At 43.3% G+C, this 20,573-nt stretch overlaps 1 protein-coding gene across 1 annotated transcript in view; it reads right to left on the bottom strand.

The window, feature by feature from the left end:
• The window catches only part of LOC110530265 (receptor-type tyrosine-protein phosphatase N2), a 155,251-nt gene extending 136,037 nt beyond the window's left edge, over nt 1–19,214 (bottom strand). Inside the window, exons 1-2 of the mRNA XM_021613182.3 lie at nt 19,009–19,214; nt 3,359–3,409 (exon numbers count right to left, since the gene is read on the bottom strand). Of these exons, the coding sequence (XP_021468857.3) occupies nt 3,359–3,409; nt 19,009–19,093 (136 nt within the window). The 5' untranslated portion in view covers nt 19,094–19,214. The remainder of the gene's footprint in view (nt 1–3,358; nt 3,410–19,008) is intronic.
• Between the last annotated feature and the right edge of the window lie 1,359 nt (nt 19,215–20,573).

Here is a 20,573-nt window from a genome sequence, read left to right as displayed (position 1 = left end):
AAAGCTCAAAGCAAGATTAATTGGCTTCCACAAATTGCTAGACTCCCTTCTGAAAGCATTAGAACAACCTTGGGTTTGCTCATGCACAACTCTTTAGCAAACTGGCAACACAAATACTATCCATCACCTCCATGGGTAATCACGCCACTGGGGGACGGATGTGATTCATCCATTTCAAGCCTCACAGATCAACAGAAAACATTCAGGAAGCTGTTAAACTTGCACTAGAAGAAATTGTTCTCTATAGGCTACAGTGTTTTTGACAACAGTCAAAGTTTAACAACACGACAAATTAACAAAAGAAGCATACCGTCCAAAAGAAGCCATGAAAAGTCAAAATAATGGTGGATTACATTAACACAATATCTAACAAAATATGTTGTCAACTAGTCAAATACACTGTAATAGGAATACTCTGTCATAAATATACTTTAAAAGTTACATTCATTACAGACAGATTTCTATCATGTTACATCACTTGGATACACCCTCACTTAAAAATGATCTATCATCATTAATATACACTCCAGATATGTTATCTGATAGCAACATCACACCTACTGGATCAAAGTGAAACTGGGTTAAGCAAAAAGGGCGTGCATTGTGCACACTTTCCACTGCCTATGTTGATTTTCCACAGCCTATTTCCCCCTGACCTGACCTGACCTCGCTCCAATACCCAGACCGACACCCTGCCATTCAGCTGTAGGGACAACATTGGTAATACAGTCTCCTGAAAAGCTGCAGTACCCTCAGCTCTATCATCTTGGGTATGATGTGCAATACATGGGAGTGACCACAAGGGGACAGTATGTATAACAATTGACAGCAGACCCTTCCCTACCATTCTATACATTCCAAATGGCACCCTATTCCATATATTGCACTATTGTACAGATTTTGACCAGGACCTATAGGGCTATTTGGGATTCAGACCATATCTTTATGTGCAGGCTACTGGGCTTCTGTGCTATTGACACCAGGTCATTCAGAATCATGAGATGTGCCTATAATGTCACAGAGCACTTGGTCATCCTGGTCTAAATTCAGGACTGCTCATCCTCAGACAGATCAAACTGAGCCTCTCCACCGCCGATGATCATCCAGACTGCCCTTTCCTTTGTGCTCCAGATCAGACCTGAGCCGTGTCCCAAATGGTACTCTATTCCATTTATAGTGCACTACTTTTGACCAGGGCGCTATAGAGCTGGGAATAGGGTGCCATTTGAGATGCATCCCTGCAGGGGATGAGATATGTTCTAGAATATTAAAAGCCAGGTACCCTCCTCCAGTGAACACGAATACGCATCTCTATCGCAGGATCCAGGAAGCTACATCAGAAGCTGATGTTCTGAGTAAAAAATGATTAATTTTGCACACGGAGAGAGAGAGAGAGAGAGAGAGCAGAAAGCATGGAGCTGTCAGTGTCTCTGATTAATGTGTCTTTGATCGATGAGGTGCCTTGCGGCTACTTTAGTTCAGTACCAAACTACTTTGAATTACAGTAGCTTGTTTCCCCTCACTATTGTTTCACATAATAACCAAATGAGGTGACATTTTACAGTAACACTTTCAACTGTCCCATTTTGTTTTTATACCTGTGTAGTAACCATGTAACTCTATCAACACAGTGTTCACATGTTAACAGTGGTTTTTGTATTTGGGCATAAAACAGAGAGTTGTAGGCAGGCAAAGTAACAGTAAAAAACAGCAGGAGCGGGAGGGGCTGTTGATGCTGTTCCCCCATCACCTATTAGCCCCCTCACTGTGTCTTATTTTTCTACCTGGTAAGTGACAGTATAGTAGGGTAATTTGACAACACTGTCATTAACACTGCCTGGCACACCACAGAGAGAAAGTGGTGGTGCTCACTCACTGTATCTTTTACACAGTGTGGTCCAAGTGTCAGCCTGACCTCAGCTCAGCTGGCACTTGTAGTAACAGTTTCAAACAGGTAGTCAAAGAGAGAAAGCATCAGACTGGCTGGCAAAGTAAGACTTTCAGTCTGTTGCTAGGCAGCACCTCAATCTACATTGATCGTTTTTTTTTGTCTGGAGTATAGCAGTATTTAGCCAAAAAATACATACCATAAATCAGGCCTAATATATGCAATTTCTTTCACATAAAATAAAGCTCAATTTATCTCACAACACCAATACATTATAGATTGGTTACTGGTGAAAAAAACACCTTAAAAATGGACAATGTGTTGCTGTGGTGTGTAGAACCACTTGTGTGCTATTGGTCACTCATTGGTTGGTAAGTGTGACTAAGTGCGTTATGAGGGGTGTGAACAGCAACCCCTATAATACAACATACCTCTCTCATGTCCCTCGCATGCCTACTATGTCATCAGTTAGATCAAATGAATCAAATATCCATGAGGAAAAAACATGAACGGTTTATAATAATCCCTCAAAAACACGTGTAATCAGGTTGAGAGGTAGAACCATTAAATGATTGTCTGAGGGGCTTTGTCCACTCTAGTGAATCTATGGGAAGAACAACATTCATGAAGGTGTGTTCACCTCAAGGTTGGGATGCTCCCATATGCTCTAGACTGGAGCAGCCGAACTGGACAGATGGAGCTCCTGGACATAATGTCTATCCATAAAGCCCATCATACAGTTTGCACTTGAATCCCTGTCTTAGGAGAGTGTTCCTACGTTAAATCAGGCCATACTCAGGTGGCAAGCAGCGCAGACAAAACACAGACTGAGAGCTTAGCTGAGCTGGGCCAAAAAAATTGTTTATCTATGAATATGATTTCGCCCCATAGCACAAGGCATTATTATATTCCTATCAGAATGAGATTAGAGATGAGGCCACATTTCAAATGAGAAAAAGGCAACCACACAGACAGGAAATTAGAATGGCTGAGTGCCAAATGGCACCCTATTCCATATTTTGACCAGGGCTGAAAAGGCTCTGGTCAAAGGTCGTGCTTTATAATGGGAAGAAAGTGTAATTTGGGACGAAGCCTAAGCAAATTCTTTCTGAGGGAGTAGAGGCCCAAAGAGAGCACACAAGAAGAGAGGTGGACACCATCTCACAAGCTGTGTCTGGCTGTATTGTTCTCTTCGCTATTATTTTCTGTTGGCTGACCTGTGGCTGACCTGTGTATTCAGAACTGACCACCTGTGCATTCTATACTATAGAAATATAATCTATTTATAGCCTGTGTTCTGAACCAACCATTCATTAGGAGAAGTGAGGAGAAATTGATCATCAACACTTTCTCTGATATTGTGCCATGAATGTCCAATTTCCTTTCAGATTAAATATATTTGAGCTTTGATTTGTGATCTCTATTTTAGAGTTGCATGGTTTCTTTCTGAAAGAAATGAAAATAGCTTACCGTTGACACAGATCTCGTATGGAGTGCACAACTCGTTCTCAAACAGACAACCTGTTGGAAAAGAGGAGAAAATAATATAAGAAGTACATTAAAAGCGCAATGTGAAATTAAAATTAATTCAACCATTAAGCATAGAGCAAGACCTTCAAACAGGTCAACATTCACAAAGCCGCGGAGCCAGACGGATTACCAGGACGGGTACTCAAAGCATGCGTGGACCAACTGGCAAGTGTCTTCACTGACATTTTCAACCTCTCCCTGACCGAGTCTGTAACACCAACATGTTTCAAACAGACCACCATAGTCCTTGTGCCCAAGAAAGCGAAGGTAGCCTGCTTAAATGATTACCGTCCCGTAGCACTCACGTCGGGAGCCATGAAGTGATTTGAAAGACTGGTCATGGCTCACATCAACACCATCATGAAGGCCCAAGACCCACTCCAATTTGCATACCGCCCCAACAGATCCACAGATGACGCAATCTCAATCGCACTCCACACTGCCCTTTCCCACCTGGACAAAAAGAACACCTACGTGAGAATGCTAACAATGACTACAGCTCAGCATTCAACACCACAGTACCCACAAAGTACATCACTAAGCTAAGGACCCTGGGACTAAACTGCTATCGCATGGCAAGCGGTACTGGAGCGCCAAGTCTGGGACCAAAAGACTCTTTAACAGCTTCTACCCCCAAGCCATAAGACTGCTGAACGGCCACCAGGACTATTTACATTGATCCCCCTTTGTTTTTACACTGCTGCTACTTGCTGTCTATTATCTATGCATAGTCACTTTACAAATGACCTGGACCAACCTGTACCCCCACACATTGACTTGATACAGGTACCCCTGTCCATAGCCTCGTTATTGTTATGTCATTTTCTTGTGTTTCTTTTTTTATTAAAAAAAAAAAATCTTTAGTTTATTTAGTAAATATTTTCTTCACTCTATTTCTTGAACTGCATTGTTGGTTAAAGGCTTGTAAGTAAGCATTTCACGGTAAGGTCTACCTACACCTGTTGTATTCAGCATTTCACGGTAAGGTCTACCTACACCTGTTGTATTCGGCATTTCACGGTAAGGTCTGCCTACACCTGTTGTAATTCAGCATTTCACGGTAAGGTCTACCTACACCTGTTGTATTCGGCATTTCACGGTAAGGTCTACCTACACCTGTTGTATTCAGCATTTCACGGTAAGGTCTACCTACACCTGTTGTATTCGGCATTTCACGGTAAGGTCTACCTACACCTGTTGTATTCAGCATTTCACGGTAAGGTCTACCTACACCTGTTGTATTCAGCATTTCACGGTAAGGTCTACCTACACCTGTTGTATTCGGCATTTCACGGTAAGGTCTACCTACACCTGTTGTATTCGGCATTTCACGGTAAGGTCTAGCTACACCTGTTGTATTCAGCATTTCACGGTAAGGTCTACCTACACCTGTTGTATTCAGCATTTCACGGTAAGGTCTACCTACACCTGTTGTATTCGGCATTTCACGGTAAGGTCTACCTACACCTGTTGTATTCAGCATTTCACGGTAAGGTCTACCTACACCTGTTGTATTCAGCATTTCACGGTAAGGTCTACCTACACCTGTTGTATTCAGCATTTCACGGTAAGGTCTACCTACACCTGTTGTATTCAGCGCACGTGACAAATACGATTTGATTTCATTCCATAATCAGGTAAAAGGTACCATCATATATCTTCATAATGTCAGGATATTGTAAGACCCATCAACAGTTGCCTACATATTGTACTGTATATCTCAGCTTTCTATAGATAGCTAAGTCTAGAAAAAGAGCTGAGAGGTACAATACAATATCCCAGTGGTGAGTCACCTTCCTGCATGGGTGGACGACTGGGTGTCATGGATTACAGCGTCATGCAGTTTCACAGCTACAGAAGATAAACAGCACAGCCATGGGGCCATTATCCTAAATTAACATTTAGGCCAGTCGGAAAACACAAATGGCCTAAATGGCACCCTATTCCCTACATAGTGCACAAGTGATACACTAAATAGAGAATTGGGTGCCATTTTGGACACACAGTGTTCTAGGGTGATCCATCAACACAGAGGAGCAGGCTGCTGGGGGCTGCTGTTTCTGTATTTACATTTAAGTCATTTAGCAGAAGCTCTTATCCAGATACCTTTTGAGGAGGTAGGGTTTCAGACTATTTCGGGAAGATGGGCAAGGAATCTGCTGTCCTAGCTTTAGGGGGATGCTGGTTCCAACGTTGGGGTGTCACGACTTCCGCCGAAGTTGGTCCCCCTCCGTGTTCGGCGGTCGAAGTCACCGACCTTCCAGCCATCGCTGATCCACTTTTCATTTTCTGGTGATTACCGGGTTTTGTTTGACCCATTTTATGTATTGTTCTGTTGACGGTGGTTTATGTGTCATTAAACGACACCGTTGTAAATCAGTTTTTGCTCTCCTGCGCCTGACTACTCTGTCGCCAGTACGCACCTCACTAGGTGGGGTACCATGCACTGCTTAATTTAAACTGGATCCTGCCGGAATAGAATCCGGTACCTCTCAGATTTTACTTTCTTTGTTTCGGCACCTATTTGCATACATCCGGTACCTCTCGGGGCATGATTTATTAATTGTTTCACAGTTCACACTGTAGGCATTTAAATGAAAGCAATCATCATTAAATCAAGTTGCCTCCTCGTTTCTCCCGCCCCCTAGAAAGACCATCATGTAAAAGAGCGGTGATCCTTCTGTGTAATCATCCTATCCTGCCACACGGTTTCCAGACCTGCTCTCTTATTTGTACATGGAGGTTATGGGCAGGGCCGATGGGGTAAGTAACTAATCTTGACACAGGTCTTGGTAGTGGTGGTCAGCTAGTGAAGAGGTCCCTACGTAATCACATTACATAGCCTAGTCATCTCCCTACTGAATTTGAACCGTGGGAAAGCCAAATAAAAATGGATAAGAAAAGACATTAGAGTTTGGTAATATTTCTCAAGTCCAAAAGTCCAGCGAAAGATGGTGGATCGAACCCAGAACGAGCCAGAGAACTGTCCGTGCCGGAGGGGAGAATTGTAGGGGCAAACTGGTCCTAATGGCGATGTTTTAGCTAGCAGCGCTACTAATCCAGCCAGTTCAGCATCATCACCGGCTCGGAGCAGGAGCAATTTGCAGTTCAAGAACAAGCAAACATATAACCCCTGGTTTGTCATGCAGAATTCTAAAATGAGCTGTAGAACATGCAAAAAAAGGTATGGGGCTTGGGCCTAGAAATGACTGGAGGGATTATACTAGCAAAAGAGTGGGTGGAATGTACAGTAAATTATCATCCTATGCATCAGACGTAAAAAATAAATAAAAAAGAACGTTTTTTTGAACATACCCGAAACAAGGCGCATTTGGTGGCAGCAAGCCTTGTAGACAAGGCTAATGAAGACACCCAGGTTATAGTTAACACTCAAAATGAAAAAAAAATAGACACTACAGCCAGAGTCTTCAGAACAGCTTTAGAAGGAGGCTAAACGTCACAGCCACAGGCCCGCTCATGGCCTTGAGCAAGAAATTGACTATCAGAGTTAAATGGATTTGACATGAGGAGAGTCATTGTGGGATGTTTTGAAAACTAAGGTAGGACATTTTCTTTTCTTTACAAATTTCTTCTGTACTGTGAAGGTATTCTGAATATGTGCTTCATATTATCACAAAGGCAGGAGGCCTACATTCTCATATGTGTGTTCTGCTCTAGTCTACATTGATTTATTTTATTTGAAGTTATATTCCGATATTGTGATATTTGTTCTACTGCTACATTGATGTCTTGAAAATTATGTGAAATTGGGGTGTTGTAAGCCCCACAGCGGAGTATGTGTGCATATGCATATGGATGGTGTTCTGCAGTGTTGTCTAAAAATGTTGCTGTACATTGATGTCTAGAAAATGAGGCTATAAGAAATTCAGACTTGTGTTAGCCCCGCAGCTATACGCAAGTGTGTGGGCCTACTGCAGTGACGTCTAAAATGCTTTGAATTAATCAGCACCTTGGAGAGTGCTGTCCGTTTCACCACCATAGACAGTAGGCTACTTGGCTGTTCACTGGTGTCATGTCAGAGAAGAGCTTGGACTGGGCTGAGTGGGTGGGTGATACCCTCCCATAAGGGTGGGAGGGCCGAGAGACCAGAGGTGGCAAAATGGAGTGCTCGGGTAGGGGTGTAGGGTTTGAGCATAGCCTGAAGGTAGGGAGGGGCAGTTCTTCTTGCTTCTCCGTAGGAAAGTACCATGGTCTTGTAGTGGAAGCGAGCTTCGACTGGAAGTCAGTGGAGTGTGTGGAGTAGCAGGGTGACATGAGAGAACTTGGGAAGGTTGAACACCAGGCGGACTGCAGTGTTCTGGATAAGTTGCAGGGGTTTGATGACACAAGCGGGGAGCCCAGCCAACAGCAAGTTGCGAATGGTCCAGATGGGAGATGACAAGTGCCTGGATTAGGACCTGCGCCGCTTCCTGTATGAAGTAGGGTCGTCAACCTGGAGGAGCGAGTCACTACTTTGATGTTTGCAGAGAACGACAGGGTCACACCAAGGTTATTTGCACTCTGGGAGGGGGACCGTGAGGTTGTCAAAAATTATCTTGGAGCGGGCAGGCCTTTCCTGGACAAGCTCTGTCTTGTCGAGGTTGAGTTTGATGTGGTGGGCCGGTAGTGAGAGTACGTGGTGCAGACACAGATACTCTCCATGTCACCTGGAAGGAACGGCCTGCCAGGTAGGATGTAATCCAAGAGTGCAGAACCTGAGACGCCCTGAGAGAGTGGAGAGGAAGATCTGATGGTTCACGGTGTTGAAGGGAGTGGATAGATCTAGGAGGATGAGAACAGAGGAGAAGGTCAGCTTTGGCAGTGCAGAGAGCTTCCGTGACACAGAGGAGAGCAGTCTTGAAGCCTGACTGGTTAGGGTCAAGATGATTGTTCTTAGAGAGATGGCGAGAGAGTTGGTCAGAGACAGCACACTCAAGTGTTTTAGAAAGAATAGAAAGAAGAGATACCGGTCTGTAGTTTTTGACATCAGAGGAGTCAAGTGTTACTTTCTTAAGGAGGGGAGCGACTCCAGCCTTTTTGAAGTCAGAGGGTCGCAGCAAGTGGTTAAGTGAGAAATGGGAGAAGATCTCCAGAAGGGAGGAGAGGATGGCGTAGAGCGGGCAGGTTGTCGGGTGGCTGGACCTCACTAGTCATAGAATTTAATCTGGAGAGAGAGGGGAGAAGGAGAGAGGAGGGGAGAGGATGGGAATGGAGAGGGAGAGGAGGGGAGAGGGGGAAAGGAGAGGAGGGGAGAGGGGGAAAGAAGAAAGGAGGGGAGAAGGAGGTCAAGGCGTAGGATAGTTTAGTACAGCACTCCAGTGGAGGAGTATTTTAAACGTCTGCTTAGCAGAAATCTGGCAATACACATTGACTTCAGGTTGTTTCAGACAAATCTTTACACCTGTCATAGATCTAAAGGAGGGGTGGAGTGAAGGAGGAGGGGGAGAGGGAAAGGAGAGGAGAGAAGAGGAGAGGGAAAGGAGAGGAGGGGAGAGGATGGGAATGGAGAGGGAGAGGAGGGGAGAGGATGGGAATGGAGAGGTAGAGGAGGGGGAAAGGAGAGGAGGGGAGAGGGGGAAAGGAGAGGAGGAAAGAGGAGAGGGAAAGGAGAGGAGGGGAGAGGATGGGAATGGAGAGGGAAAGGAGGGGAATGGAGAGGGAGAGGAGGGGGAAAGGAGAGGAGGGGAGAGGAGAGGGGGAAAGAAGAGGAGGGAAGAGGGGGAAAGGAGAAAGGAGGGGAGAAGGTGATAGGAGAAAGCAGGTGACAGCGCTGCAGCCAGGAGAGGGGTAGGCGTAACAGGCACAATTGTTCTCTCTCCAAGAACCAACTTGACACCCCACTTACCTTCCCGAGGATACCATGTATAACCCTATTCATAAATCCAATTTGAACTACAGTATTACATCGCTCTCTGGCTGGGCCCAGTAACTGAATGACATGGGAATGGGATGTGGGCGGCTGCATGGGTCCACTTTCCTCAATGTTGCAATTTCTTGAGTTGATATAAATAGTTTGTTTGTTATCTCTAGGTTTTTATGACTGCTTTTCTCCCAAGTGCTTCCTGAACACATATTTTTGTTTGTTTAGTGTGGTGTCCCAAATAGCACCCTATTCCCTATGTAGTGCACTACTCTTGACCTGAGCCCTGTGGGATTAGGGTGCCATTTGGGATGCAGAGAATGTGTCTCATTGCTGTCATACTGCAGCAGCACCCCACCACCACTGGTAGCACACTCCACAGTGCACATAAGACACCCCAGGCAGGGAGGTATGGCTCTCTGACATTATGGAGAGTGAAGACACGACGTGTGATGTGCATCATACATGCAGTAAGTACTACCTTCTATAGTTGGTGTTTCTACAGCCTTTGTGCTGCTGTGAATCCATTACACACATGCCAGCAACACTCTCTAAAATAAGAGTGTGTGTTTGAATTTTTTATTTTTTTAGTACGGAAATGTTTTTAAGTATTGAATAATAGTGCTCTTTTGAAGTGGCGTGTGAATGGAGATTTCGGGTGTACTTGTATGACTAAGAAGAGCTACACATACTGTACTCTCTTAGTCAGTATGGCTACATGCACACAAGACAGAGACTCACACTCCTTTTTATTTTGGGCCTGCTACTGACGAAGGAGTCAGCTCTACTCTGCTCCTTCCTGTGTCTGTGAGTGGGCTGCTGAAGAAGAAGACAGCACCTAAACTAACACGAGGAGGAGAGCTGGCATACCGATCAACCTGATAAGCACAGAAACAACCTTTGGGGAAACTAAGGGAGACCTGGAGTTGAATGTGAGGCTAAGTTATAACCTGAACACTTTAGTGCTGATATGTAGAGCGTTGTGCATATAAAGTATTTCTGAAGGTTTTTTAATGCTATATCACCACTAAGTAAAGTGTAACCAATATGTGTTTTATACAGCCACACCACATTGAAGGATGTAACTACTAAAACCACGGTAATATAAAAAATAAGTCATTCTGACAAATGAATCAATAACAACACTGTGGGTGTTTTTCCACACGAGCTGTCTGTGATTTGGTCTTTACTGGCAAATTAATCAAGTTTGACCATCTGGAAAATGAGATCTCTGTGTATTAGACAGTTAAACATCTCTTGTTTTTTGGTATCATCAAGGAGCACTGAAGAGCTCATCCCAGCTAACTGACCGCTATTGATCAAAGTACTGCCTCCTGAAATTCATCCTTTTATTCCCATTAACTTTGAGGAAAAGTGTCAAAGAGCAACTAACTCTGGGTAGCACTAGTCAGGCAAACTAGACATGTTCAGACAAACTTCAGCTCAAACCCCCATCTCTACTGTGTCCATTGTCTATAAAGTCTGTGTCCCGTGACTGACATAACATTTGTTTAAATAATCGTTGAAGACTGAGAGAGCCTGGCCACACCTACGGAATATACAAAGACTGATCAAGAGATCAAAGATGATGTTGATTATCCAACCAACACAGATAGCTTTTTAAAATGTTGCCTATGTCATATTATGCACATTACAGTCATGCGGTAACTGATAAAAACTTACCTCGGTTACAATATGTAAGCTACACTCACTGACTATCAACCGTCATAAGACGAGAGAGAGAGAGAGAGAGAGAGAGAGAGCGAGAGAGAGAGAGTCAGGGGGTAAAAGCTGGGGAACTGTGGGAAGCCTTAACCATGGTGATAACTTGGGTGATTGAATGCAGGTCAAACGATGACGCCAGCAACCATAACAATGCTTAATTAAACCACATCAGGAGACCACTTTTGAGGTCTGGGAAAAGAAATGTGCCTTTTTGAGTGTAGTTACCCTTTAATTCCAGTGCACAGGCACCTTTTACTGTTGTTTGGTTAGCAGTGTTCCTGTAGCCAGTGGATTGATGAAAAGAATCATCATATCGTTCTGCTAGGTAGACATAAGCTACTTTGTAGTGGCACGTGTGCTCCATCTCCGGCCTCTAGGTCACCAGGCTGCTCGATATGGCGCACGCCTGTCACCAGCGTTATGCACATCTGCGCATAATGACACTCACCTAGACTCCATCACCTCCTTGATTACCTGCCCTTTATATGTCACTCCCTTTGGTTTCTTCCCCAGTCGTCATTGTTCCTGTTTCTGTGTCATGTTGGTGCGTTGTTCGTGTTTCTTGTTGTGTGCATTTATTTATTAAACGTATTCACTCCCTGAACTTGCTTCCTGACTCTCAGAGTACATCGTTATAGAATGACGACTCAACAAAGGGAAGCATCAGGGAGTGTTTTTTTGTTTGTTTTTGTGTTGGAGGTGATGTCGGGCCCGGGTGTTGGAGTCGGAGCTACCTGGGAGGCCTCAGCGAATTTGTAGACTCCCATGCCTCAGTGGGTTTGATAAGCTCCCATGCCTCAGCGGGTTTGATAGGCTCCCATGCCTCAGCGGGTTTGATAGGCTCCCATGCCTCAGCGGGTTTGATAGGCTCCCATGCCTCAGCGGGTTTGATAGGCTCCCATGCCTCAGCGGGTTTGATAGGCTCCCATGCCTCAGCGGGTTTGATAGGCTCCCATGCCTCAGCGGGTTTGATAGGCTCCCATGCCTCAGCGGGTTTGATAGGCTCCCATGCCTCAGCGGATTTGATAGGCTCCCATGCCTCAACCGAGGCAACCAGGGAGGTCTCAGCCAGCTCATCGGACTCTCACTGCTCAGCCGGTTGTCAGGTTTCTGCGCCTCAGCGGAGGCGACCGGTCCGCTCCGGATCCCTGGGATCGTTCCTGTGGTTGGAGCCGACCGCGCCGGGGAGGGGGTACTGTCACGTATGCTCTCCCTCCAGCGCTCTAGGTCGTCATGCTCCAGCGCCTCAGCCGGATCAACAGGTTCCCTCACCTTAGCAGAGGTGACCAGTCCGCTCCTGATCCCTGGGATCATCATCTTGGTCGGCGTCCTGCGGCTAGAGCCGCGCTTCGGGGAGGGGATACTGTCACGTGTGCTCCCTCTCCGGCCTCTAGGTCACCAGGCTGCTCGTTATGGCGCACGCCTGTCACCAGCATTACGCGCATCTGCGCATAATGACACTCACCTGAACTCCATCACCTCCTTGATTATCTGCCCTTTATATGTCACTCCCTTTGGTTTCTCCCCCAGTCGTTTCTGTGTCATGTTGGTGAGCAGTTCGCGTTTCTTGTTGTGTTCGTTTATTTATTAAAAGGTATTCACTCCCTGAACTGGCTTCTCGACTCTCACCATACATCATTATATGTAGCTAGTTAACATTTAATAGAGAATTTTTGAGAGCCTTTCCATCTACCAAAAGACGACAGTTAGACCTTTCATTAGCATCGCTATATTTTTCCTGTTCCTTAATTGTTTGAAACCTGGACATTTTCATTCTTATTATGAGGCATGTCTTACCTTGCTTCAAAGTTGCTTATAGCCAAAATCTCACTTGAAGCAATTATTTTCTAAAGACTTCCAAATATTGCCGTAGGCCTACCTACGCCTAAATTGGGAAGATCTGTTCCATCAGCCTTATTAATTGATACAGTGTATATCTCCACTACACTACTTTGACACTCATCGTGGGGATTAAGAAGTGAGAATAGGCAATGCCCTCTGAAAACTAAGTGGGTATCTGACATATACCTGAGTATTCCATCCACTACACTAACTGAATGGATATTCATCAAATGCATCAGAATCTCTCATGGCTTCACGTTAAAAACAAATTACTATCCAGTCTTCTGGTTCTCTTTAGGAATGTTATACTTAAAAAAAAAAAAGACTGTATTTTTCAGTCCAACTAGTACATACTTTGCAACACGCATAACCACCAAACCAGACAGGCAAATTCAGGGCAGCTAAAACAACTCAATCGAAGGACAAATCGACTTAAATCTACAGTTTTATATAGAGCTATAGCTGAATGGAACTTTTTACCAATACATATTTTTCAGGCATAAAGTAAATCCACCTTCAAGAAGAAAATGTAAGAACATCTAATGTGATAGACCATATGACTGGACAGGAAATAGAAAGAACATCTAATGTGATAGACCATATGGCTGGACAACAAATAGAAAAAACATCTAATGTGATAGACCATATGACTGGACAGGAAATAGAAAGAACATCTAATGTGATAGACCATATGGCTGGACAACAAATAGAAAGAACATCTAATGTGATAGACCATATGACTGGACAGGAAATAGAAAGAACATCTAATGTGATAGACCATATGACTGGACAACAAATAGAAAGCATCAACTGAATGTTAAATGTGTTTCCTGTCAGGTATTTTAATTACTTGTATTGTCTACATGTTGAATGTTTGAAGTCTTGATTGTGGTTGTTTGTAATGTCTTGTTAATTGGTGTTGGACCCCAGGAAGATTGCGTTACGGTGTTAGCTAATGGGGATCCATTAATTGCAAAATTACACCACTGAACAACACCCTACCCTTCTCCATATTTGTCACTAGACATTTAGTTTGAGTCATTCTTGTCCACCCCTTATTGTAAAGTGAATGAATAATAGTGGCCATCCTTTTCCCTGAGGTGTGCCCTTGTTTACAAACCATGTTCCTCTAACATTTTCTCTTGTATTCAACATGGCCCTATTTTGGCTCCGAAGACATACAGTAAGATGTTACTGTACAATATTTCAGAGACAGTCATGTTTCATCCTATTTTTGAGTAATTTTGAAATCAACAGCTGAATGGGTTTTAATCTGCTGAATGGTATTTTGAACCTGATCTGTCATTTGTGTCCCTCTGAGCCTTACTCTGTGGGTTTCATGGCCATTATGAATGCAGTCTTAAAAAGGTGGTGGGTGGCACACAAGACAAATAAGAACTGGACATGGGAATGGATTTTTCAATCAACTCCACCCTGTGTGCAAAGAGCACTGTCGTTACCCTGGATTTAGTGCTGCCAAGCAGCATAACAATTTTAATCTGTTATCTCTCTAACAAACAAGAGTCCAAGTCCACTTCCCAAATGGCACCCTACTCCCTTTAAAGTGCACTACTTTGGTCAAAAGTAGTGCACTATATCATAGGGAATAGGGTGCCATTTGGGATACAGACCGTTTTCCACGCTACAATCTGCATGTTCCGACCAGATAGCTGTTACTGAAGGACAGAGCTCAGGGATGTATTCATTACGGCACCAGTACACCGTAGCAAAACGTTTTGCAACGGAAAACTAAAAACGAGACATGTTCAGAGGTTACTTTATGAAAAGTCATACCTTAGTGTCATGCCTGTTGGAAACATTCCAATGATGGCTGCAGCCATGCTTTTTGAATGACAGTATGCTTGGTCACACAACACATTCCTCTCAGCAACTGTTAGTTAGACATTCTTTAGTTCTTAACTTTATGGAAATTGAGTCAGTCACCCCAAATAACTTTTAGACTTCAACAAGCCACAAAAAGCCAGCAGTTAGTCATCTCCCAGTAGGTTTATAGTTTGGTTGAGGGTCAGTATCTCTCTGCTCTGTAAGCCAGCGGCCTGACTAGAAACACTTACTAAACAGGAAAACGAAATCAAATATTGCAATCACTAGCCCGCCTGGTAGTCGGAAAAGGTCATCTCACACATGCCTGTGCGCCGGTTTCCATAGCAACAGGTATTAACATCTTTAATTCATGCTGATTGTTCAGTTGCATTGGGGCATGACTGATGACTATCGAGGCTGACATCACCTGGCTGCAGTGTATACAGGGAAACTACATGGACAGGAGGACATGACCCCGTCACAACATGTCAACAGCCTCTCCTCAATACCGAAGCTGCAGAACAATCTGAGCAATATGAAAATGTCCTTACCTATTGCAATAGACCTGCTAGAGTAGTGGTGTATAGCAAGAGCAGTGAACATTGAATACAGGCTTTGGCTGAGACTTCAGAGGATTGAGTGAAGCGTTGCGTGTCGTGTCCATGCTTCAGTCTCGTGAATCAATGCTGGAGCTTTGAGTCAGGCAGTCAGTCTCAGGAAGTGAGAGGAGGGGATGAGAGTAACAGGGGGCAGTTAGTCAGGCAGCACAAACACAGAGAGATTACTATCAATTTAAGGAGCTGTGTGTGAGCACACCTGATTGAAACTGTTTCCAGGGTAGTTCTGGCAAGGTCCACAAACAATGAAGCAAATATTGGGACTGCAATTCCAAACCACTATCTGTGCCCTCCTCTAAATTGACACTTTGAAAGTTACACACTGTCAACTTGATTGTTTTTCACCTCACAGTTTAATCCTGTAAATTATCAGACAAGTTCAATCTCTCTCTATAGGCTGTTTGTTCCCAGTCACTATGGACACAGTGGGGATGATAACGCTGCCTCTTCTTTCTCCCTGCTGTCGTTGGGGAATGGATCCAAGTATGCTTTCAACTTGAGCAACCAACCCAGGAAGAAACAAATTACTTAAAAAAGCAACACGACAACTTAAGTGCAATTTGGCTCTTTAGTTCGCCACTAGGCCTCTTCATCTGATTGTAAATCAGCAGCCGCACATAAGTGACACTACAGCCAATGTAGAAATGCTTTTGATCAACTGACACAGGAAGTAAAAGTGACTCAGACAGTCGAGGCCAGGCATCCAAAAATAAACCCACGAGCTTGTAAATAACTCGTTGTTCTTTCCTCTCTGAGCCCATAGCTAGCTGCCTTCAAATTGAGTCGTCTGTCTGGCTTCAGAGGAAGTGAACACAACACAGTGAGATAACATTGTGTGTAGCAGCACAACAAGAACAAGGTGACTGTGTTCTTACAGCAAGGTCGTGTTCACTTGGCATGAAACTGAAGAAAACAGGGCGGAAACAGAGGGATACTATCTGAAGCCTACACTGAAGTTCATGTGAACTTAAAGATGGCACACAGGTGACACAGGTGATTGGGGTTGCAGTCAGTGAATCAAGCTTCACCAGCTGTTAGTGACAGCAGTCACTCAACCACATGATACAAAATCTGACACAGGCAACGTGGGCTCCAGTATATAGTCATAGTAGGGCTCAGTTGCAGCAAAAACAAGAGCGTAACAGATTTTACTGTTGTCAAATGATACTAGCTAGTAGCTACAGGGGAATCAAAGCTAATGCCCTATCCACATCCTCATATGGGTCAGGAAAGATCTAGACATCTTAGTCGCCTCATTAGAAAGGGTAATATTGTCCCTCACCTTACCAATAATCTACAATTTACACAAGCCTGTACGCTGTGCCAAGACACAACAGAGGAAAATGAAACGTTAAACCTTGACAGCATCACTTCTGAATGTGGTGGTAGACCATCAAAACACTCCACTAACTGCAACCAAGAATAACATTCTGCTTGTCCTGAACATTACAGGAGGGTTTCCCAGACACAGATTAAGCCTAGTCCCAGACTAAAAGGCACACTTCAATAGAGATTGTCCATTGAAAGGGATTTTTAGTCCAGGACTAGACCTAATCTGTGTCTGGGATACCGGCCCTACAGTACATCCAATATCAATATAAGGTCAAAGCTGAGTGACACAGGCAAGGCAGCGTATTGTACAATATAGTACATAATATAGAGAAAATGCTATTGAGGAGGTAGAACAGTCAGAGTGAGCTGGTGACACTTTATGTAACTTGCTCTTATCCCTGTGTAGTAATACAGTAATTACTATGCTCCATGGCGACAACATGTTTATACAACATTACTAGAGTAATAATAGAGGTACTGCACAGGTGTAAAAGCAGGGTCATGGTACGTGTTACACATTAGTCCATGGCATTGTGTACATGTCTTGACACCTGTTCGGACACTGTACACCTTATGCTATTGCTGTGCTTTTAGCATGCAGAACAATTCCCTCAATTCTGGTGTGCGTCAAACAAGGGTAAGTCAGTGAAGTCGATGGGAAAACACACACGGCATTAATGGCAGCTAAATTGACCTTCTCCGCCTGAATGATGGAGTTATCGCAAATGCAATTAGAAAACGTTATGAGGCTACAACATCACATTGAACAGCAAACGACTGAAAACTGAAGTAAATGGAACTCATCACCACACAGAGGCCTTAGATGAACTTTTCCACATCGCTATCAAATATGCCAACGGAATAATCATTAGATACTGTTTGATATGAAAAACATGGTTTCCATGGGATGAGTATTGTATTACATAGCCTTTAATATAGATAAAGCATTTAATATAGATAACAATTAGTCTATACCCATATATAATACTAAAAGGAGGAAGTGTTCTACAATGTGATTCATTTTCATCTCTCTTCTTAAAATGCGTATCTTTATAATAATAGATATGGCTACAAACAAATAGGTTTTGGAAAGTTTAGAAAGTAATAATGTTTTGGTTTTCCTCCCAATGAGCAGCATAGCTACCATTTTTCTGGCCACCATAGCAGCGCTGCCGCCACTTATCAAGGTTACATAATAAAGTGGCCCGCTCTTATAGAGGTATAATTTGTTTCGTACTGGAAATACGGTTCTCTCTTGTCAATAGCTATTGAACCAAGCATGCATGAACATGAAGATGGTATATTCTAAATCATGGGTGGTTGGAGAACAATCCACACCTAATAAAATATTTAAATCTTCAATAACTCTTACACAAAGCGTGACATGACATTGAAAATTATATATTCTGAGTCGGGGGAGGATGGAGAAAAACACATGGCTTTTAAATTGTATTTTTTTACTTCAACAAAAACGTGTATTTTTCTCCGTCCTCCCCTGATTCAGAATATAGCATTTTCAGTCACAGCACACTTCGTGTAAGAGCTATTGAAGTTTGAAAGCCGGAAGAAAAAAAATATTGACATTTCAATGAACAAAAAACCTATGATTATTCTCCATTCTCCCTTGATTCAGGTTATATCATTTTCAAAGTCATGCGCACTTTGTGTAAAAGCTGTTGACGATTGTAATCCAAAATCTTTTACAAATAAATAATAAAGTGTGGATCGCTCTCCATCCACCCCTGATTCAGAATATAGCATCTTCAAAGTGATGGAATGCTTGGTTCAATAGCTATTGACAAGAGAAAACCGAATATCCACCTTAAATAAAATATAAAGCGAATTTTACCCCGGTCCCGCACCCAACATTGAAAACGACTTTTCCCTGACCCTCACCATTTTAGTGAGAGAAAGACATCAAACATCCTGGCCTACAGTGATTCTCTGCGATTTCTCCCTGCAAAAAAAAGTTATACTGTATCCTAAATAATGGCATTTATTCCAATAAGAAAACTGTTAGGCTACCCAGTGGCTATTAAAATAGTAATAATTTAAGAGTAGTAAACACTTTAGGTGTGCTGGCCTGCACATGTTAAAAACGTATATGTAAACAACAGGTGTAAACAATAATACAGGCCTACATTATAGCCTATATTTCTTGCACATTTTTCTTGTCATTAGGCTTTATTACACCGAATTGCCCCCATTATAGATATAGCCGTTATATATTCCAACAAACAAGAGCTGCAGTCGTAGGCTATTCAGTGCCTTTCCAGACTGCCTAATAAAATATTGACAGAGACCCAAAATAACCATATGTGCGTCTCCTCGCAGCTGTGGGAACATTATGATCCTTCATAATCACAGTTAAATAGATGTAGGCTACTCACCGAATTTCCTGTCTGCAGAGGCTAGAAAATAGGTTTGGGAAACAAGTAGGACGAGAAAAATGTAAATCGAATCCATGCTTCGCATGCAGGATAGAGAGAGAGATGGAGATGGAAGGTAGGGGAGGATGCAGGGCGTTTCAGGCAGTAGCTCCTTGGGTCTCAGCTCCTGCAGTCAGCCTCACTACGATGATCAGCACTAAGAACACAACAGAAACCGCTTTGGCCCCTCCTAGCTGACGTCAAGGAGAAGCGCACGTGCAGAGAGCGCAGCCAGCACATCATTGAGCGCACACAACAATACCCACTGAGTATACAAACATTAAGAACACCTGCTCTTTCCATGACATACAGTGCATTCGCAAAGTATTCAGACCTCTTGACTTTTCCTACATTTTGTTACGTTACAGCCTTATTCTAAAATGTATTAAATTAATTTGTTTCCACATCAATCTACACACAATACCCCATAATGAAGAAGCAAAAACAGGTTTTTAGATGTTTTGCAAATTTATTAAAATATACATCTTATTTACATAAGTATTCAGACCCTTTGCTATGAGACTCAACATTGAGCTCAGGTGCATCCTGTTTCCATTGATCATCCTTCAGACATTTCTTCAACTTGATTGGGGTCCACCTGTGGAAGAAGTTTGGAACCACAAAGACGCTTCCTAGAGCTGGCCACCCGGGAAACTGAGCAATTGGGAGAAGGGTCTTGGTCAGAGAGATGACCAAGGACCCGATGGTCACTCTGGCAGAGCTCCAGAGTTCCTCTGTGGAGATGGGAGAACCTTCCAGAAGGACAACCATCTCCGCAGCACTCCACAAATCAGGCCTTTATGGTAGAGTGGCCAGACAGAAACCCCTCCTCAGTAAAAGGCACATGACAGTCTGATCGGAGTTTGCTTAAAGGCACCTAAAGGACTCTCAGACCATGGGAAACAAGATTCTTGCATCTGATGAAACCACGATTGAACTTCGGCCTGAATGCCTGGAGGAAACCTGGTACGGTGGTGGCAGCCTCATGCTGTTGGGATGTGTAATGTCATACCCAAGAAGACTCAAGGCTGTAATCGCTGCCAAAGGTGTTTCAACAAAGTACTGATAAAGGATTTGAATACTTATGTAAATGTGATAGTTTTTTATTTTTAATACATTTGCTAAAACTTCTAAATCCAGTTTTTGCTTTGTCATTATGGGATTTGTGTATAGATTGATGAGGGCGGAAAATTATTTAATACATTTTAGAATAAGGCTGTAACAAAATGTGGAAAAAGTCAAGGGGTCTGAATACTTTCTGAATGCACTGACTTGGTAAATCCAGGTGAAAGATATGATCCCTTATTGATGTCACTTCCACTTCAATCAGTGTAAATGAAGGGGAGGAGACAGGTTAAAGGAGGATTTTTAAGCCTTGAAAAGCAATGAACAGCAGAATGAATGTGCCAAACGAAATGCCAATATATGCCTTCTGTTATAATTTAGGAAGTAATAACAGTAGGCCTACTGCATGTATACTATGAGGACATTTACCGGAAATTCCAACTGACAGCATTTGTTCCAGG

This window comes from Oncorhynchus mykiss, chromosome 8 (assembly GCF_057628025.1).
Source record: "Oncorhynchus mykiss isolate SJ-2025 chromosome 8, ASM5762802v1, whole genome shotgun sequence".
Taxonomy (NCBI): Eukaryota; Metazoa; Chordata; class Actinopteri; order Salmoniformes; family Salmonidae; genus Oncorhynchus; species Oncorhynchus mykiss.
Note: the sequence above shows the minus strand (reverse complement) of the source record. Positions and strands in the feature narration are given on the sequence as shown.